The sequence below is a fragment of the Chamaea fasciata genome, unplaced genomic scaffold (genome assembly GCF_029207755.1).
Source record: "Chamaea fasciata isolate MVZ Bird 193981 ecotype frontalis unplaced genomic scaffold, bChaFas1.0.hap1 SCAF_1, whole genome shotgun sequence".
NCBI classification, from domain to species: domain Eukaryota; kingdom Metazoa; phylum Chordata; class Aves; order Passeriformes; family Sylviidae; genus Chamaea; species Chamaea fasciata.
The window spans coordinates 107,452,137-107,470,211 of record NW_027094086.1 but is presented as its reverse complement, the minus strand read 5'-3'; the positions used below and the strand labels follow the sequence as shown (position 1 = coordinate 107,470,211).

Below are 18,075 nucleotides of genomic sequence, written 5' to 3'. Positions count from 1 at the left end.
TTAGGCATTTTTAAAGGCTATTCAATATTCTTATAATACTTTGTTTTTAAAATAATGGTTTCTTTCCATGCAAAGAATTCCTAACTGCAATTGATGCAAGTCTGCAAATTGAGCTGGAGAGCTCAAGCACAACATCTAGAGGCTGGGGTTAGTTAGGGTGAGTTTCATCTGCACTGAGTCAGCCATCTGCAAGTTAGACTTAGAGCTAGCTCTCTTCAGAGATGGTCAAAAGAAACAGATCAGATGAATCACCCTCTGCAGTTGTCTCTTTTCTCTGACTTTGCAAACGCTTAGGAAAACTGCCTTGGAGATCTTGCATTTTGATCTACAGCCAGCTGACATGAGTCCCACCTGTAGTGACTGCTTATTTGATATCAAAAAGTCAAACTTTCTCATCACTGGGAGCTGTTAAGTTGGAGGAGAGATGGAAGGAAGTCCTCCAGGGCACTATGTGCTCTTCTTGCTGTTGGATTGTCCTTTTCCCTGCTTCTTTGTCACTTCCACACTTCTGGTACTTTGGCCAGCAGCAATTCTATTAAACTACATGAATGTGGTTCCTCCTTAGAAACCAGGATACTTCCTATATGGATCCTCTTGGGGAGGAGAAGAAATAATAGTATGTCATAATGTAAATCAGATCTATCATAAAGTATATTTGTAAAATAGATTATTCAAGGCCACTTAAGCAGTTTTAGTTTTGATTTGCCTGAATTTTATGATCTTCTCGCTTATACCCACTCATGCATACAGAAATTTATATTAAAACTGTTTTTTGAAAGAAGATGACTAATAGAAAACAAGATTGTCATCAGTGTCATTAATGCCTGTGCAGTTTATTGGATTTGGAACTGACAGAGCCTGCAGAAATCCCTGTTGCTGGAGATTATCTGATAGCAGCTGAGGTGTTGATAGCATATTGTGAGCTAGAACAAAGTAGTCCTTCAGCAAATTTCACACTGTAAAAAGAACACAGGAGCCAGATTTCTTGGCTTTATTCTGGACTTTAAAAAGGAGTGTTCTTTAGTGAATACGCGTTTTTCATGTAGCTTGACTCGTCTTAGCCTTCTTTCCTTTAAATTTGTCTCCTAATTAATTATTTGGCTGGAGTGCAAAATACAGTGGTAATTCTGAAGGTGCTTGGAAGCAATGATGTCTTAAATCCTAACTTATAGTATTTTGCGGTCGGGAATGATGCCTTGAAGGTATTTGCTGGAATCTAAGGAACTCAAGGTTTCTTCTGTATTTGTTAGAAAGAAGCTCCTCCAGAGGGTGAATCTGAATCTCTCTCTGTTGTCCATGCAGTGAAATAAAATACCAGGAGTCAGGACAAAAGTATAGATGCTCCTTGACTATCTATGTTTTAAACTTAGTAACTATGCTGTATTTTTTGCTAAAGTTACTCCTGCAAGATTCTACTAATAAATCTGTAAACAGTGTTTTCAGTCAGCCAGTTTGAATCTGAATATCAGCTGTATGTATGTATGTATGTATGTATGTATGTATGTATGTATGTATCAGCAAAAGGTATGATATTGCCGACATTTGTGTGAAATTCCTACCATTTTAATTTTCTTATCTGTGACTTGAAAAGGATAGCAGGGAATTCTCAGGATGTACATGTGTACTGAATGGCAGACAGTTTCTCTGCTCCTTCTGTGGATGCTAATTGCAGTGTTTGTCTCTCATTTAGAAGTCATATGCTCTTTTTTTCTTAGTGGGATATTTTGTTTAAAAGACTCTATGGATTCCACATAGTTGCAGGGGGTTATAGGGGTGGCTTCTCTGAGAGGGTGCCAGAAGCTTCCTTCCTCCATGTCTGACAGAGCCAAGGAGAGACCCAGGGCTGGTCAGTGCCTGTCAGGGGTGGTGGTACAGGACCTCTGGGATCCTGTATTTGAGAAGGAAAGTTATTGCAGAGAAGCAAACTGCAACCAGAGAAGAGAGGGATGAGAGTATGTGAGAGAAACAGCCCTGCAGACACCAAGGCCAGCAAAGAAGGAAGGGCTGGAGATGCTCCAGGCGCTGGAGCAGAGATTCCCCTGTGGCCTGTCATGAAGACCACAGTAAGGCAAGGCTGTCCTCCTGCAGGGAAGTCCGAGGTGGAGCAGAGATCCACTTGTAGACACGCCCATGCCAGAGCAGAAGCCTGGAAGAATGGAAGCCTGGGGGAGGCTGTGGACCCATGGGAAGCCTGTGCTGAAACAGGCTCCTGGCAGCACTTCTGACCCCATGGGGGCCCTGTGCTGGGATCTGTTCCTGAAGGACTGCACTCTGTGGAAGGGACCCACACTGGAGCAGTTCATGAAGGGCTGCATCCTAAGGGAAGAGCTCACATTGGAGAAGTTCATGGAGCAGTGTGCTGGGGGACGGCGCCCATGCTGGAGCAGGGGAAGGAGTCCACCCTCTGAGGAGGAAGCAGCAACAGAGACAAGGTGTGATGGACTGACCGTGAACCATTCTCGTCCTCCTGCACTGCTGGGGGAGGAGATAGAGAATCAGGAATAAAGTTAAGTCCAGGAAGGAATTAACCCACCCCAGGGTGGGCAGAAGGTGTTTTCAAGATTTATGTCTACTTCTTATTATCTTAGTCTCTTTTATTGGTATAAAGTTAATTTCCCCAAGCCAAGTCTGTTTTGCCCCTGACAGTGACTGGTGGGTGATCCCTCCCTGCCCTTATCTCGACCCATGAGCTTTTCATTATATTTTCTCTCCCTTGCCCAGGAGAGAAGGGAAGTGACAGAGCAGCCTTGGCTGGCTCCTGGTGTCCAGCCGGGGTCAACCCACCATAACAAGGAATAGGAAAACTTGAAATTGATACAAGTAGCAAGGCTGATTTCTGGTGGTGTTTTCTTGTCCTTTGAGCATTTTACTCAAGTTGGCAACAGTTGTAGACAGTGACATCATGTGTTAAGGTGAAGAATTTCACTTTTCCTTGGTACTCTCATCTTTCACAGGTTTTTTCTTTTGTTGTTGTTGTTGTTGTTATTATTATTATTATTATATTTCATTATCCATCAAATGGTAATATTATTTATATGCTTGCTTTGTCATGCTTTTTATTTTCCATGCGTACATACCCTTTATAGCTCACTAGTTATGCTCACTAATTAAATATCCTTGGAGAGAAGTTGCAGTATCAATAAACAGTTTCTCTTACTGAGAAATTTGTAGTTAGATTTTGTTCACTGAGTTAAGAAATGCCATGTGGAAAAGAGTTTGTGGAAGTGGCTGAAAACCCAGAGGGATCTCCATAGGAAAAGAAGATTGCACTTTAAACATGCTGATTGTGGGGATTTGTGGTAGATGTGTAGTGTAGTGCAAGAAATGGAAAAGTTGTCCCTATTTCTAGGAAAAAGAGGTAAATGGCAATTAAATGAAAGGCAAAACTGAAAATCGGGATTTCTTAGGAAAAGGAGATGCTTTTCGTGATTGTGTAGAACATGTTGCAGTCATGGACATAAAAATATATAAGCCAGTGTTTGCTGTTAGTGTAATTTCTGAGATGATTCAACATCTTGCAGAGTAATAGAGAGGCCTGCATGTGTTAGCATTACCTGGTCATGAGTGCTTGAAGGGTTTGGAAGTCAAATCTGCTTTCAGGATATGTGTGCCCCAGCAATGACCCCTGCTCATGTTGCTGATGTTGATGTGCTGCTGGCTCTGTGCACACAGGGAAGAAGTTACTCAGCTCTTGGGTGCTGTTTTCTGCTTGAAGATTTTTTTCATTTCTCTTGAGGAAAAGGAATTAGGCTCTAGAAGCCAAATCTGCCCAGGGCCTGTCAGTTAAACTGCACAAGTCAGTCTGTGGGTGCACTGAAGGAAGAGACAAGGAATGCTAGTTGGAAGAAAATCACTTTTCCCCCATAATATTCATAGGAAAAAAGCACTAGGCTGTATCATAGAGGCCTGCTTGTATGGTAACTGTAATGTATTCTCTCTTTTTTCCCCCCTTTGTTTTCATTTGTTTGTTCAGGTTGAATTTTCCTATCCTCCCCTAAAACCTGGAGAAGGACATGACAGCCACAGTTTACCTGAGGAATGGAAGTACTTGCCATTTCTTGCCTTACCGGATGGCGCTCACAACTATCAGGAAGGTGAGCAGTGAGAGAGAAAAGTTGTGTGTACTTCTACTGCAACCCAAAGAAAAAAACTGGTATCTGAAGAGCCAACCAATGATTCTTTTTAATATTAGACTTCTGCACTTTTTGTTTGGGTTGAAAAATACATTGGCAATGATATGTTCCTTTAGGTGAAAGTAAAAGTGTACCTCCTACATCCAGAACTCAGATGTCAGTAAAAACTTCTGGGTTACATATCGATTTTGCATAGTTCTAGCACAAAGCAAGGCTACTGGCTTTCTCAGAAGTTCTTTGAAGGGTGAATAAACTCTCCTCCAATAATTTAGAGATACTTAAAATGACCTACAAGTCGTGGAAAGCCATGTCAGTGTAATGGCGTGATCTTTAAAAGGGTATTTGTTGGCAGAATAAAGATAGAAGTATCCATTTGCCATATAGTCACCATCAAGTTTGTGGCACTTTTTATTTTTTTTAGTATTGCATTTATTCCTTTATTAGCAGTTCTATTCATCCCTGACATTTATATTTGTGTCCAGTTGTTTAATCTTTTCTTTCTGCAGAGCAGACAACAAGGAAGTCACTTTAAACAGCAAAATCACAGAAACCCTTTAATACTACTTTTAATTTGTTTTATTTCTTAACCTGATATACTTAGCTTCCTTATTATCCAGCTTTTGGAGATCTCATTTAGAAAAAACGGAAGTTTATCAAAAGAATCCCTTTCTAGCAGCAATAAGAGTGTCTCTGACTGCTCTGGGTCATGATTTTTGCTGAATTTCTGCATTGTTAAATACATTACAAGAAGTGGGCTACATTCAAAGCTGCATGCAGCTGGATTTATCTGCTCTCTCTTGTCTCAGTACCATTCCAGGTAGTACTCAATTTTGAGCATTTTTATTGCTGTACTACAAGAATATAAGTGTTTATGTTTGGTAAGGAAAAAAAAGAGTGGGCATCAAAGGGGAAATACATATCCTTGTGTTTTGTAGGCAGGAATACACATGAACTTGAGCCAGGCAAGTAGCTTTTCTGATAATAAGTGTATTTAATTTACTGTAACTTTATTAGATATCTGTTTTTTTTGAATTTTTAAACTAATTCCCATGGATAGTTGCATTTGTGCAAAGAGGGTGACTTGATACAGGAAATCGTCTTACAGGCTTTCTAAAACCCTATTCTGATCTCCAGAATATAAACTTGATCAAGGTAGTAAGCTTTGGTATAAAAAGTCCCTCTCTCTGTTGGTCATAAAGCATATGGGATTGTCTCTCCTGTTCATTTTCTTCCTGTGAAGTAAACAAAAAATTAATAGTTGGTTTTAAAAAAAGATTTCACTCATGTTTTGAAAGGAGAGGACAACTGTCTTTCTTTGCTTAGGACTTAGTAATTTTTTTGCAGTAGCAACAGGTGTGCGTATATATGTGTGTGTGTATATCTCAACCCATAAAAGTCTTTCTCTTGTCATATTTTCTAGATACTTTTTCATTTTGCACTTGCACAGAGACAGTATTCTTTTTCTGTCAGACTAGGTTTCACAAATTCTTTTTGGAAATATAGGGCTGGTGGTGATGCAGATATCTACCTTGGCAGTGCTAGGAGCTACTCTAACCTTTCAACTGTGTCTGTCCTCCTTGGTGTTTGGGTTATTTTTTCCTGTCTTGGTTGTGTTTGCCTTCTTAATGGCATCACACTCCCAATTGTACACACTGACTCACAGTGCCTTACCTTTGTTCTTTTGTCCTGAACTGAGAAAGCACCATGCCTGTGGGTTTCAGTGGTGCTTCTCTGCTGTCAGTAGCTGCTTCTGAAAAGCAGTGTTGGCTTGGTCTGGCTAAACATGAAGCTGTCCTGCACACCTGGAGATTCTTCCACAAATTATCTTGCAATGTAAAAACCAATTTGAGTCCAGACATAACTTTATAGGTGTCTTGTTCATTTTTCTTTTTCTTTTTTTTTTTAAATTTTAGAAAACAAGTGTGTGCCAGTACTTTCTGCAGTAAACCTTCAAGGGATGCTGAAAATAAATTTACCAAACTCTTGTTAGTGAATTACAAAATAGTCTTTTTTTTTTCTAGATACTGTGTTTTTCCATCTGCCTCCAAGATGCGGGGATCGAACCACGGTGTATGGTGTCTCCTGCTATCGGCAGATTGAAGCAAAGGTAACTTTCCAAGTTGAGAATTAATTATAGTAATGAATAATAGGCTCAATGCATTAACAAACCTAAAATTCAGTGGCTTGTGTTACATCAACAGGCAAAACCTGCATGATTGTCTTACATTAAAATCTGTGAAAATGCTCGCAGTATGTAGCTTCAGAACTTGAGAAATATTCTTTCCCATACATCAGCAGGTGTATTGTGATCTTTTGAAATGTTCAAGGCAATTGAAAAATACATTTTGTTTCTTGAGGGCCAATCCAGCCATCAGCACCAAGAAGCAAAACTCAACTGATAGTCTGTCACATGGCGAAGTTAGATTTCCAGGCAGTAGGCCTTTTGGGTGAAAAAAGTTGAAATTTCTCCACATAGAGAATTGGAGTACTTCCTGGGGTCTGACCCTGCAAGTGTTGGGATGTGCAAGTGTTGGGATGTTTCTCTTCACCTACTTCCTTTGCCAAATGTACGCTTGCAGAGTAGACTGGAATCTTCCCATTCATAGTAGTTGCTTAGTGATACCAAACTTTAGCAGTAAAACTGAATAATTGAGGAGAACCACAGTGTGCACATGATCACACTGAAGAAATTAAGCATTCGATCTGCTCAAGTTGTCCCATGTTTTCAAAAATAGTAGTGGTAGTATGATCTGTGCACTTAGAATTGAGAAGTTATTGCAAATTTCTTTTAAAATTACTTATTTTTTCAGTGAATTGCCAAAAATCTGGAATGTCGTGTGGGTTTGAGTTTTAATTTATACCCTCTGAATATATGACTCGTTTACATACTCTGTGTTAATTGCATCTTGATTGTATTTCAAATTCCTGTTCTTGTTCTAGGAGAAATTTTACTCATACAGTTTTTAATTCCATTTTTTTTCAACTCAATTCCATGTTGATTTTCATTCACTTATTATTTTTGCACCAGGCTTCACTGTATTCTGTGATTTAGAGTCTTGCTGTATTTCACTATGTAATAACTTGGCTTTATTGTGCTCTTGATTCCAGTTTATGCTTTTTAGTAACCAATTAAGAAGTTAAATAGATGTTTAAAATGAACTCTTTGGAACAACTAGAATAAAATCCAATATGTTTCATATGACAGCTCTAGCACTCCCTCCATCTGTCCTTTTTGATGTGTAGGCTGCAGTCCATACATTTTCTGTTTTGTATAGTTAAGTGAATCATTTGTGTATATCCTGCCCTCACCATTTCTAGGTTTGCTGTTAAGTGCTGGGAGCATTTGTTCTGAGCTTGTTTTGTGGATAAGCTTTTATTTTATGGATGGCTCAAAAAAAAAAAATGCTTGAGTATGAAACAGTTTCTAGGCAGAGACATTTTAATCTGGTCCATTTTCACAGATGATGTTAAAGAAGAGCAAGTGATACGTTGTTGTTTCTCTCCTGTACATTCCTCTGAGTTAAAATGCCATTTCCTTTTCCAGGCTGTTGCCTTTTTCTCACTCTAGTGTCTTTTAAACAGTGCTTTGCCAGTCATCTCAGCTGTATTTGGATCTTTGCTAACATAATGAGATGAGAATACAGCTCTGACATGTCAGTGTTATGACCCTTTTTACTAGGTAAAATCACAGAATCGTCATACTATGGTTTGGGTTGGAAGGAATCTTAACAATTGTCTAGTTCCAACTCCCTGCCATGGGCAGGGATGCTAGCCACTAGACCAGGTTTCTCAAAGCCCCATGAGCTTAGCCTCGAAAGCTGCCAGGGATGGGGCACCCCCAGACTCATTGCTTTCCCAGCTGACATCCAAGTGATTGAATTCCTCATTAGGATAAGAGCATGTGAGCGCAATGCTTCCTGTAGTTGAAGCAAGGCCTTGTCAACAGGCTCCTCCTGATCAGGCTGCTCATAGTAGACCCCAGCCGGGTGTCCTTGATTCCTGCCCACAAACTCTTGACCTGTTTTTGGCTGTTTCTCAGAGGCAGCTTTTCACAATCTAGCCATTCCTTAACTTAGTAGACGACACCCGTTCCTCTCCTTCCCAGACTATCCCTTGTGAAAACATTAGACCATACTGTTGCATGGCTTGGATATTCCACCACTTAAGATAGCCATTTTTAGAATTTTGTTTAAATAGTGGGGTAGTGGGAACTAGACTTGGGAAAGAATTCTTTTTGAATTTGTGTTTGGGTAAAAACTCTGTAATATTTGTATTTCTTAGGCATTAAAAGTACGGCAAGCAGACATCACCCGAGAAACTGTACAGAAAAGTGTCTGTGTTCTCAGTCAGCTGGTAAGAATGTTTGTTTAACTCCCAAAACACCTTCAGGTATCCTTAACAATTGTTCTTCCATATTTTTATTTGGAACATTTATCTTCAAACATCTGTCTTAGCCATTGCAGAGTAACAAAATATTGGAGTAAAATCAAATTGGAAGACTGTGGCATTTGAGTGAGTTGCCTTGATTTGTGGTATCTGCTTGTAACTGGAAAAGTGTCTGCCTATTGTCATGGATGGATACCTATTTGCACTTCTAATCCTTCTTTAATGCTACTAACTCAGTTTCATGTGGTAGAATCAAGGAGTTTGTCTAGTATAATCATGGAATGGGTAGGGTTGGAATGGGCCTCAAAGATCATGTAGCATTGTCACTGGAGAGAGTGGCTACTACCTTCCGCTGTGAGGGAAGTTTCCTGATAGCCACATATGCAGCATATTCTTGTTTTGAAGAGGTATCTTTTATTTCTACCTATTCATCAAAAGCTGCTGGTCACCAGGCAGGGAGTACAAATTCTTTTTGTGCTTAAAGCTGAAGAAAAAACTCTCGCTGGAGCTATTACTATTATGAACAGTGTTAAAACAGGAAGCTACTTTTCCAGAAAGATGTTCAGTGATGGTGTGGTACATGCAAATGGAAGGAAAATGAAATTATCATCATTTAAAATGAGCACAGAAGAAAGATGCTGGGAGTTGGCCACTGAGGACTGCTCATCCATGAACTCATGTATAATAAAGTGTCAGTATTGCAAGATAAGCATGGAAGAAGATTAAAGTTCAAAATGAGTGACTAAATAGTTTTATTCACTTCCTGTTTTGTTTTGTTTTGTTTTGTTTTATTTTGTTTTTCTTCCTAGCCTTTGTATGGGTTACTTCAGGCAAAACTGCAACTCATCACACATGCATATTTTGAAGAAAAAGACTTCTCACAAATTTCAATTCTAAAGGTAACTTTCTAGTAAAATCCACACAGAACAGCTTTCAGTGTATGGCCACAAACTTTAGTATTTTAATTTAGTGCTCAAATATTCCTTTTGCGTAAGTCATTCATTTACTCAGCTGCTGTAACACTTTAACATGAACTAAGTGTACTACCCTAATCTGACAGAGAGTCAACTTTCTGATTTGTTATGAGATATAGGTGTAGTTGTCAGCCTGTATCTCTGTTGATTCCATTAGTAAAATTTTGCTTCCTTTCTGGAATAAGCCGATGAAATCCTTGAATAAGTGAATTTTATTTATTCTGGATTTTGTGTGACCATGTGCCATTAACACCTTCTGGGTTTTTTTTTTCTGCCTTTATTCTAACTTTTACAGGAACTTTATGATCACATGAATAGTTCCTTGGGCAGTACTTCATTAGAAGGGTCACAAGTTTATCTTGGTAAGTGACTTGTTTTTTACAAGACAGTAGAGATGATGTTACACAACGCAACACATGCCTCTCCTGAGCTAATTTGTTTATGTGCATTAACAGATTAAGCACCAGAAGTCTGCATTTCTGTATTAATGGATTTAAATAAATGTAAAATGTAGTGTTGCTTTCATAATAAGACTTAGTTTCATAATGGGTATCTCCCTCACGTTGAAAAATGGTGACAAGAAGTAAATTAGTATCCCTATCAGCTGTTGAACTGTAGTAATTGCTCTCTCTCTGGTGCCTCAGGTCTGTCTCCTCGGGATCTTGTTCTCCATTTTAGACACAAGGTAGGCATTTTCTACTCAATATAAAAAGGACTGCACTATTTTGGGGAGTAAAATGCTTTGTGAGGAACAGAAAAATAAGCTTATCTAGACATACCTGAGGAGGGAGTAAGAAGACTGCTTCCTAGGTACTGCTGATTACTGGTTTTTCCCTCCCATTCCACCTGCCTAACTTCAGTGAAAGCACGTTCCAGATTAAGGAATTTTTTTAGTCTGAGGGATTTCTGGAAATTTCTAGGTTTGTGTGACATTTTGTAGTCTTGTCCCAAAGTGCAAATGCTATCTCTGTTTCTTGTTCAATGAATGTAATAAAAGACTACTGCTAAAGTCTGTACAGACACAACTTGGAGCATTTTCCTTGTGTTTTGTAAATTTGGTAGCTTCTGCCATCATTGAACCTGAGGGGACTTGGACCTCTTCTTCTTTTTCCTAATTTCTGTTCGTATTGAATGTATCCTATAGCAAAAGTACAAATAGCATTTAGAACCTTTTATTAACTGAGATGCATCAAGGAAACAACCTTGAGAATCTGAATTTCATGGTGTATTTGCACCTGCTCAGTAGATTTTTTGGGGTAGAATTCATTTTTATTTAACTTCAGATGTCTACCCATCATAACCCAGAAGCATCTGTGTTTTTCCTTGAGTGTAGAGAGTCTGGACAGCCACTTCTGATCTAGATGCCTCATCTGTAGATGCCTAAAATTAGCTGAGGTGAATACTGTTCTTGGTATTTTGCTAGATTTTTTTTAGTAATTCTGTGGAGGAAATCTTTTATGTTTGTGCAGTTTACTGTTTTTCAAAAATCTGGAATTGCACGTGTTCTTTCTGCTAAAATACATATGATTCAAATTGCAGTGTTCTTGTTTGTGGAGGTTTTGATTATTTTGAGGGTTTTTTTAATCTCATGCTTTTTTTAAATGTTTGCTCAGGTGGAGAAAGAGTGTTGGAACACTGGTTTTCACTGGTCAAAAGCATTTGATTGTTCTGCTGTGATTAACATAAAACCTTGAACAAGAGATTATGCTTGCACATTATTTTTGAAAAATGGCAGTGGTTCACTCACCATATTTTTTCTTTTTGTGGCTTTTTTTTCAGGTCTTGATCCTTTTTAAATTGATTCTTCTAGAGAAAAAGGTAATGTTTTGTAAGCAGAGGCAGGTAGTTTAAAGAGAAGCGCAACTGTTAAATATTTTTCATCCATAAAAGCTCGTATCAACAACTGTGCATCAATATATAAATTGGGTTGTTAGGCTAAAAGAAGCTGCTGTGTGTTGACCTATAAATTTGTGTCTACTTCTGTTATGTCCACACTTCGCTTCTTTAGTTGCTATCCCAGCCAGAGCAGGTAAAATGTGATGAAGTGCATCCAGAGAAACTTAACCTAATGTAAACATCATGTGGATAGGTACCTGTGTGGAGCAACTGATAGGAAATGTGGGTGCCTAAAAGGGCACATACAGCTTTACAGAGATTCAGTAAGTAAAACTTCTGGTTCAGGCTTTAAATAGACAGACCAAAGGAAACAAGTGCTTCAAGTGTGCTTCAGACCTGAATTCCATGGACACCTGCAGGAGACAATGAAGACAGCTTTATCTGTTAGGTCAGGCTGAACTCAGATTATAAATTGGTAATTACTGCTGAATTCTAGACTCAGCACTTGCTTTGGGCTATCTTACTGCCTCAGAAGCAATGCTGTTTTAGCAATTTAGGTGTATTATGCAAAATGTAAAAGCAGATGTGACATTGAGACATTTGCTTTCTTCTGTGTTCTTATTAATGCCCTAGAGCAAGAGCTTTGAGTGAAATGACTGTGTATCAGCTGCCAGACATATTTATGTAGGGATTTTGTTTTGGTTTAAAAGTGTTATTAAAGCTTTGTTTCAGTTTCCCAAATGTCCTTTTTCTTCAGTGAACCTGCTGTGTTAAAACCCAAGTTTTTCAGAGTGCTGGGAAGGCATGTTAGAATTTCCTGTTAGCTATAGCTGGAAAGTCAGTAGGATTTATTCTATAAGTTATCAAAACAGTTGTGGAGGTGCTTTTAAAGTCTATATCCAAGACCTAGATATTTTTCATGAGTCAGTAAACATGCTATTCCATTTTAAAATAGATGTAGCAGCTTCTCCGAAGCTTTTGCCCTTGTCACTTAGTTCTGTAAGTCAGATATACCTTGACAGTTCTCTCAGTATTTGTTGATGAGAATATGTGCTGAAGATGACTACATTAAAGGCTATGCAGAAGGTATACTTGAGAAAATACAATTATGGCACGGTAGGGGTCACCAGATCAGTTCAGCATTTGGACATACACAAAGGAAATGCTTCACTGAGCTACAGTTCTTTTCTGAAACTGCTCAAACCACAAGACACAACTGCACAGGAAGAGAGGAGAGAGGGCTTCCCAAGTGTGTTCACATTACTCAAACATATGAAATTGTTTTGAAAGTAACTGAATGCTTGTGGAGCAAACCTGCAGGTTTCTTTGTGTCTGTTTTTCCCTAAGCTCTGACAGGAAGGCAACACTTGCAATTTCAAAAGAAAGTTTTGGTTTTCAGGCACTGCCTGTTTTCTGGCAAATGCTATGGTTTCAGATTAAATGTGGGAATCTTATGTTCAAAGACTTTAAATATAATATGCAAGAAGCCACTCTTAATGCCAATTTTCCTTGATCTGAAAAATGCCACAGACTAATTTCCTTTAATCCGTAGCAATTTGGTTGATGTTTTTCCACAGGCTAAAAGAATTTTTTTCACCTCTCAGTTGCTATTAGGCTGGAAGACTACTTCCAGATGGTGATCATATCACTTTCTGCTGCCAGGACCACCCAGTTTGCTGATGTAAATGCTGTGGCCCGTGTAGTGGGGTTGGGAGGGGTAAGGAACTGTGCATCCTTGTAGGCAAAAAGATGGCAGAGGGACCTGATGAAAGAAATACAGAAAAGTATTTGCCTTAAGTAAGTGGTATACCTAAACAAAAACCTAGACTGGAATAGATTTCCTTAAAACGAGGTACTTCTTTATAGGCTTAATTATTTCTGTAGGCTTAAAAATAAGCTTGGCTAAGAGTGTATGGTGTCTGAGAATCTAAACCTGTGGGAGCATCGTAGGCTTTCTGTTGTAATTCATTGCTATTACATCATGCATTTTGTATACATACATTATAAAGCAGCATCTTTAAAGTTAGACATTTTTATTCCCATTGGAGTCAACCAAAACTCTTTCCACAGATGAGCTGCTTGTTCTTCTCATCAGGCTTTTTCAGTGGTTGTTGCAATTTGAATTCACCTATCTTGTACAATTTTTCTTTGTAGTATGTTTAGGATAATGTACATAGTCTGTTTTCAGCTGAGGTACCATTAAATATGCCTGCGTTAAGTCTATGTAGGTTTTTCCTTTGTTCCATCAATTCACTAGCTTGTAGACTGGCAAATACTAGTGGGACGTGAGCTATTATTCATCAGTCTCTTCTAAAGTGTCTTTCTTTCTTGCAGCAGAAGTCTCTTATTAAGACTAAGTCCACAAACTTGCACTTATAATTACATCATATGCCTATTAAACTGGACTGCAAAGTCATAAAGTTAGATCATTCTGTATTCCTTTGCATTCTTGATTCCTTGTAATGCTCATGTATGTTTTTTTATGCTGATTAAGGATGTAAAAATGGCATTTTTAAACAAGTTTACTTTTGTGTGGATTTTTGGGGTTGGGTTGTTTTGGTTTTGTTTTGTTTGTGTTTCCTTTCCCCCCCTTTTTTTCTGAAGGCCTATTTTGAAGAAATTCCAGTAGTAATATTCAGTCTGGCTTCTGTTACTCCTTTCATTGCTAGCCTTTGACGCCACCTTTTGAATTCTTAACTAATTTACTAATTCCAGTCTCTCTGATTTAGTTAAGGAGATTCTGTTTTCCCATGTTGTGCCTTAAGTGCTTTACCAAAGTTAGTGTCAGTCAGGTCTTGTTTCCAAAAAATCTTTCTTGTTACATATGAATATTACTGTAATAAAAGCATGCAGTATTTATCCTGTTTTTCATTTATCTACATATATCTACATTTATCCTTAAAAGAAATGTGTTTGCATAGTTTTGTGTCAGTATTCTGGAGCGGAGATTATTTGGCCTCTTTGATTTATAACAGAGAATTTAATGTGCTACAAATGAGCAAGAATTTATGCAGCATGCCAGGAACAACTTTTTTTCTGTCAGTTCTTCAGTAACTGGATCAATTTGGAAAAAAATCTTAAAAACCAGTACAAAAATCTGAATAACTGAGAAGTGTGTTACAAAAGTGTGTGTGTGTTGTGTGTGTGTGTGTGTGTGTGTATAAAACATATATTACAAATATTATATGAGGACTCTGTAGACATATTTAAGTATTTACTTTGAACTGTTGGAGGAAGTTTTGTCAGTAAGCAGACTTTCTAATATAACATAAAAAGCAGTGCCTTGAATAGTTTGCATGGGTCATTTGTCATGCATACGTGTAATGTTATTTTTCTCATTCTCCCCTCCCTAATTCCCCTTTCCTCTCTTGCATTCTCTCTTCCTCCCATTGCCCTCTCTCCTGCCACCAGGTGCTGTTTTATATTTCTCCTGTAAATAGATTGGTGGGAGCTCTGATGACTGTCTTATCACTCTTTCCTGGTAAGAAGAGAAGTCTGAACTTCTTTTTATATGCTTTCTGGTGATAATTGAGACAGGTTGTGCTGTCATTTGGAAATCAACTTATGTGATAATGAAGTTAGGTTGATATGTGGCCTGAAAAATGGGTGACTTGTGTGCATGTCCAGGTACTATGGACACACCTCCTAACACTTACTACTTGCACTTTATGGGTTGTTTCTTGTGCTTAATTGGAGCCACTGGATTTTCTGTGTTTCCTGTGGGTAACATAGATGGGGCCCCTGAATAAGTAACACATTTCTGTTGAGTTCCTTAAAACCCCAAAAGATAAAGTTTTCCTTCCACGTGTGCTCTTAAAAAACAAATAAACAAACAAATATAACTGCTAACCTTGCTAATCCTTAGTTTCTAACCAATCTTCTAAAAGCAAAATGTCAGGGCAGATTCTTTAGGAAAGTGTAGGGCTTGAGTTTGGGTTTTTTAACACACCCTCCCTCTCCAAAGTAGTGCTTTAAAATACATGATATCCTCTATGTACGCAACAGTACTTTTTTTTCCCCTTACAAAAGTCACTTAAATTTTGATTGAGATGCTGATATTCGTATGTGCTGTTCTTTCCAGGAATGATTGAACATGGTCTTAGTGACTGCTCACAGTACAGACCAAGAAAGAGCATATCAGAGGATGCTGGCTTGCAGGAAAATAGACCACAGTTAGATGACTATGTTTCTGTGTCTGCTGCTGATGCTTCAAATGCAAACTTAGGAATGGGAGAGGGAGACAGGAACATGGCAGGAAATGATTCACTGGAAGGTCAAAAAGCAAATGTGCCTTTCGCCCAGCCTGAGAAGACTTGCAATGGAGCTCAGTCCTCCAATGGTAGTGTGCAGCGCTTGAAAGTTCCTTCCCGTGCTTCTCCAGCATCCTCAGAAAGTGACTGGGAGACCCTGGATCCCAGCGTTTTGGAGGAGTCTAATTTGAAAGAAGGAGAACGTGAGAATCCAGCATCTGAACAGGCGGAAAACCTTCGGAGCAAAGGCGTGAGGTCCGAAAGCCTCCCCATCACTGTGCAGCCCCAGGCAAACACGGGCCACACCGTGCTTGTTCAAGGACTGGTGTCTGGGTTGGAAGAGGACCAGTATGGGATGCCACTGGCTATTTTTACAAAGGTAAGAATCTTCTTTGTGATACCCGATAACTCATAAAAACTTCTTTTTTTCCAGAAGTGGCTAATAATTTTGGGTAGTGAACTCCAGGGGGACAGTAGGGTACTACAAAACATGTAAGTATGGTCTCTCCTGGGGAGGTGGAAAGGCCTGAGAGGGTCATGCACATGCATATTTGCATCCCACTTTCATACCTACACTTTAATACTATTTGCAATTTTTTTGCAATTTCACATGGTGGTAACTTGCAGCCCCACTGTGGTTAATAAATTGTATGTAGCAGAAACTACAGTTTTCTTTTCATCTGAGGAATTGGTGATCTAACCTATGTAGGGCAAGATCAAGAGTACTTCAGAAGCCTTTAGATACCTTAATCTAAACAAAGATTCTGAAAGCTCTACCTTTGCTGACACCTAAGTCTATGTTTTCCTCTTTTAATTTATATCTGTATATGTATTTTTAAATGCATATGTCTATATATGCACAGAATGTGTATATAAATGCATATATACGTATAAACACATGTAAAAAATACATAAGATGAAATTTCACCCTCCTGTCTGTGATAACTCTGTTTGCCTGTGTCTCTTTCTCAGTGCATGGTGCTGAGCTGCTGAATTTTAAGCTTGCACTGATACCTAATAGAACTCCAGGTATTCCAGGATTTCTTAAGGATTCTTATAGGCATAGTCAAATAACAAGCAATAGGAATGGTAAGCAGGCCTGGTTAGTAGGGCTAGTTTCCCATAAAAAAAACAGGTAAAATGCATCCCTTTTAGAGATACTGCTATCAATAAAAGAAGTCATATAATACATTTCATTGTTTTGTTTTTGATGTAAAAAACTTTTAAATGAACATTTGCCCATAGTAGAAGATAGAAGATTCAGATTTATTTCCTCAAGCTGCTGATGTTCAAAGTGGTTTTTTGTTTTTCCTTTGCAGGGGTTTATTTGAATTTTCTTGCAGCATATTGTATTTTATGACTGTGTTTAAGCTTATCACTGTAGCTTTCATTGGAAATAGTACACTGTGTGGGCCCAAGTGAGCAGCTCAAATGTCATTGCCCTGTATTGCCTCATATCACCATTAGAAATGCTTTTTCAACAAAGATCTGCATTTGATGTTTGTCTTTATGATCTGTCTAATGTGCACTATAGCCTGTAAGTTGCATTTAGTCTAGCTCTTTGAAAATACTAGATGGAAAGCAGGAATAAAATAATTGATAAGGGGACTTCCGAGTGCAAACTTTTGTTTGCTGCTAAGCTCATCAAATGGAAAAGGATTTTAAGGAAGCTGACATTTTCTGCATGTTTACCTTCTGTTCCACAAAGGCACTTTTCACTTGAGTTCAGCCAGTGTAATTAAAGCGGAAAAGGCTTTGCATGTCTGAGTTAGAAAAATCTGATTCAAAGTTACAGTTTTAACCGCTTACTGGAAAGTTTACATCTCATTTAGAGCTCTTAACTCAGGATTGTTTTATGCCATGCCATGGACAGACTAATAAATCTGACAAATTTGAATGAGAGGAGGTTTTGCCAGGTGGCATAATACATTTTCCAGGTACACCTGAGCATAAGGGAAAATAGCTTGTGGTACTTGTTTCTTTAGTACCAGTTCTGTAAGATCTAATAGTCATTTGCAGTCTTTTAAAAAAGAATGGAACACGTTCATGGAAATAAAAGTTGTTGTGCTTACAAATGTGCATTTGTAAACTGATATTTGATACTTTAAATAGTGAAAGATTTCCCAGACTTTGCTACTTTAGTATACAGTAATGAAACCTTCCCTTTCCTGCTTCTTAAGCTGTATTTTTTGAAAACTTTCCATTTTAGGTTTGTGATTCATTTCAAAGCACTGTTGTTCCTTTGACACAGGCTGTTTGTTTTCAGCTGATAAGTGCTTGTCATCTCTAAGGCCATCCCTGTGTCTAATATAACAAAAGGGAGTAGTTGTGCTCCTTTCTTCCATATGTTTCCAATTACCACGTACTGGGTGATAAAGTGTGTGTGCTCTTTGTTTCTGTCCAGTGTGCCATTAGCCCTCGTGAATAAATTGCTTTGAGCTTTATGCAGTGGAACTGCTGAATTAGATGTCAGCGATATGTTGATCCTATGTTTAA

The 18,075-nt window shown here is 38.5% G+C and overlaps 1 protein-coding gene across 2 annotated transcripts in view; it reads left to right on the top strand.

Moving 5' to 3' along the window:
- Window positions 1–18,075, top strand: part of AVL9 (AVL9 cell migration associated) — a 41,008-nt gene that overhangs the window by 11,560 nt on the left and 11,373 nt on the right. For both annotated transcript variants that reach the window (XR_010722474.1, XM_066192660.1), the window contains exons 2-10: window positions 3,974–4,094; window positions 6,155–6,240; window positions 8,415–8,486; window positions 9,329–9,418; window positions 9,789–9,855; window positions 10,138–10,178; window positions 11,273–11,311; window positions 14,741–14,810; window positions 15,411–15,958. Coding sequence is in view for 1 of the 2 variants with exons in the window: in XM_066192660.1 (XP_066048757.1) it covers window positions 3,974–4,094; window positions 6,155–6,240; window positions 8,415–8,486; window positions 9,329–9,418; window positions 9,789–9,855; window positions 10,138–10,178; window positions 11,273–11,311; window positions 14,741–14,810; window positions 15,411–15,958 (1,134 nt within the window). In the remaining variant the exon portion in view is untranslated. The remainder of the gene's footprint in view (window positions 1–3,973; window positions 4,095–6,154; window positions 6,241–8,414; window positions 8,487–9,328; window positions 9,419–9,788; window positions 9,856–10,137; window positions 10,179–11,272; window positions 11,312–14,740; window positions 14,811–15,410; window positions 15,959–18,075) is intronic.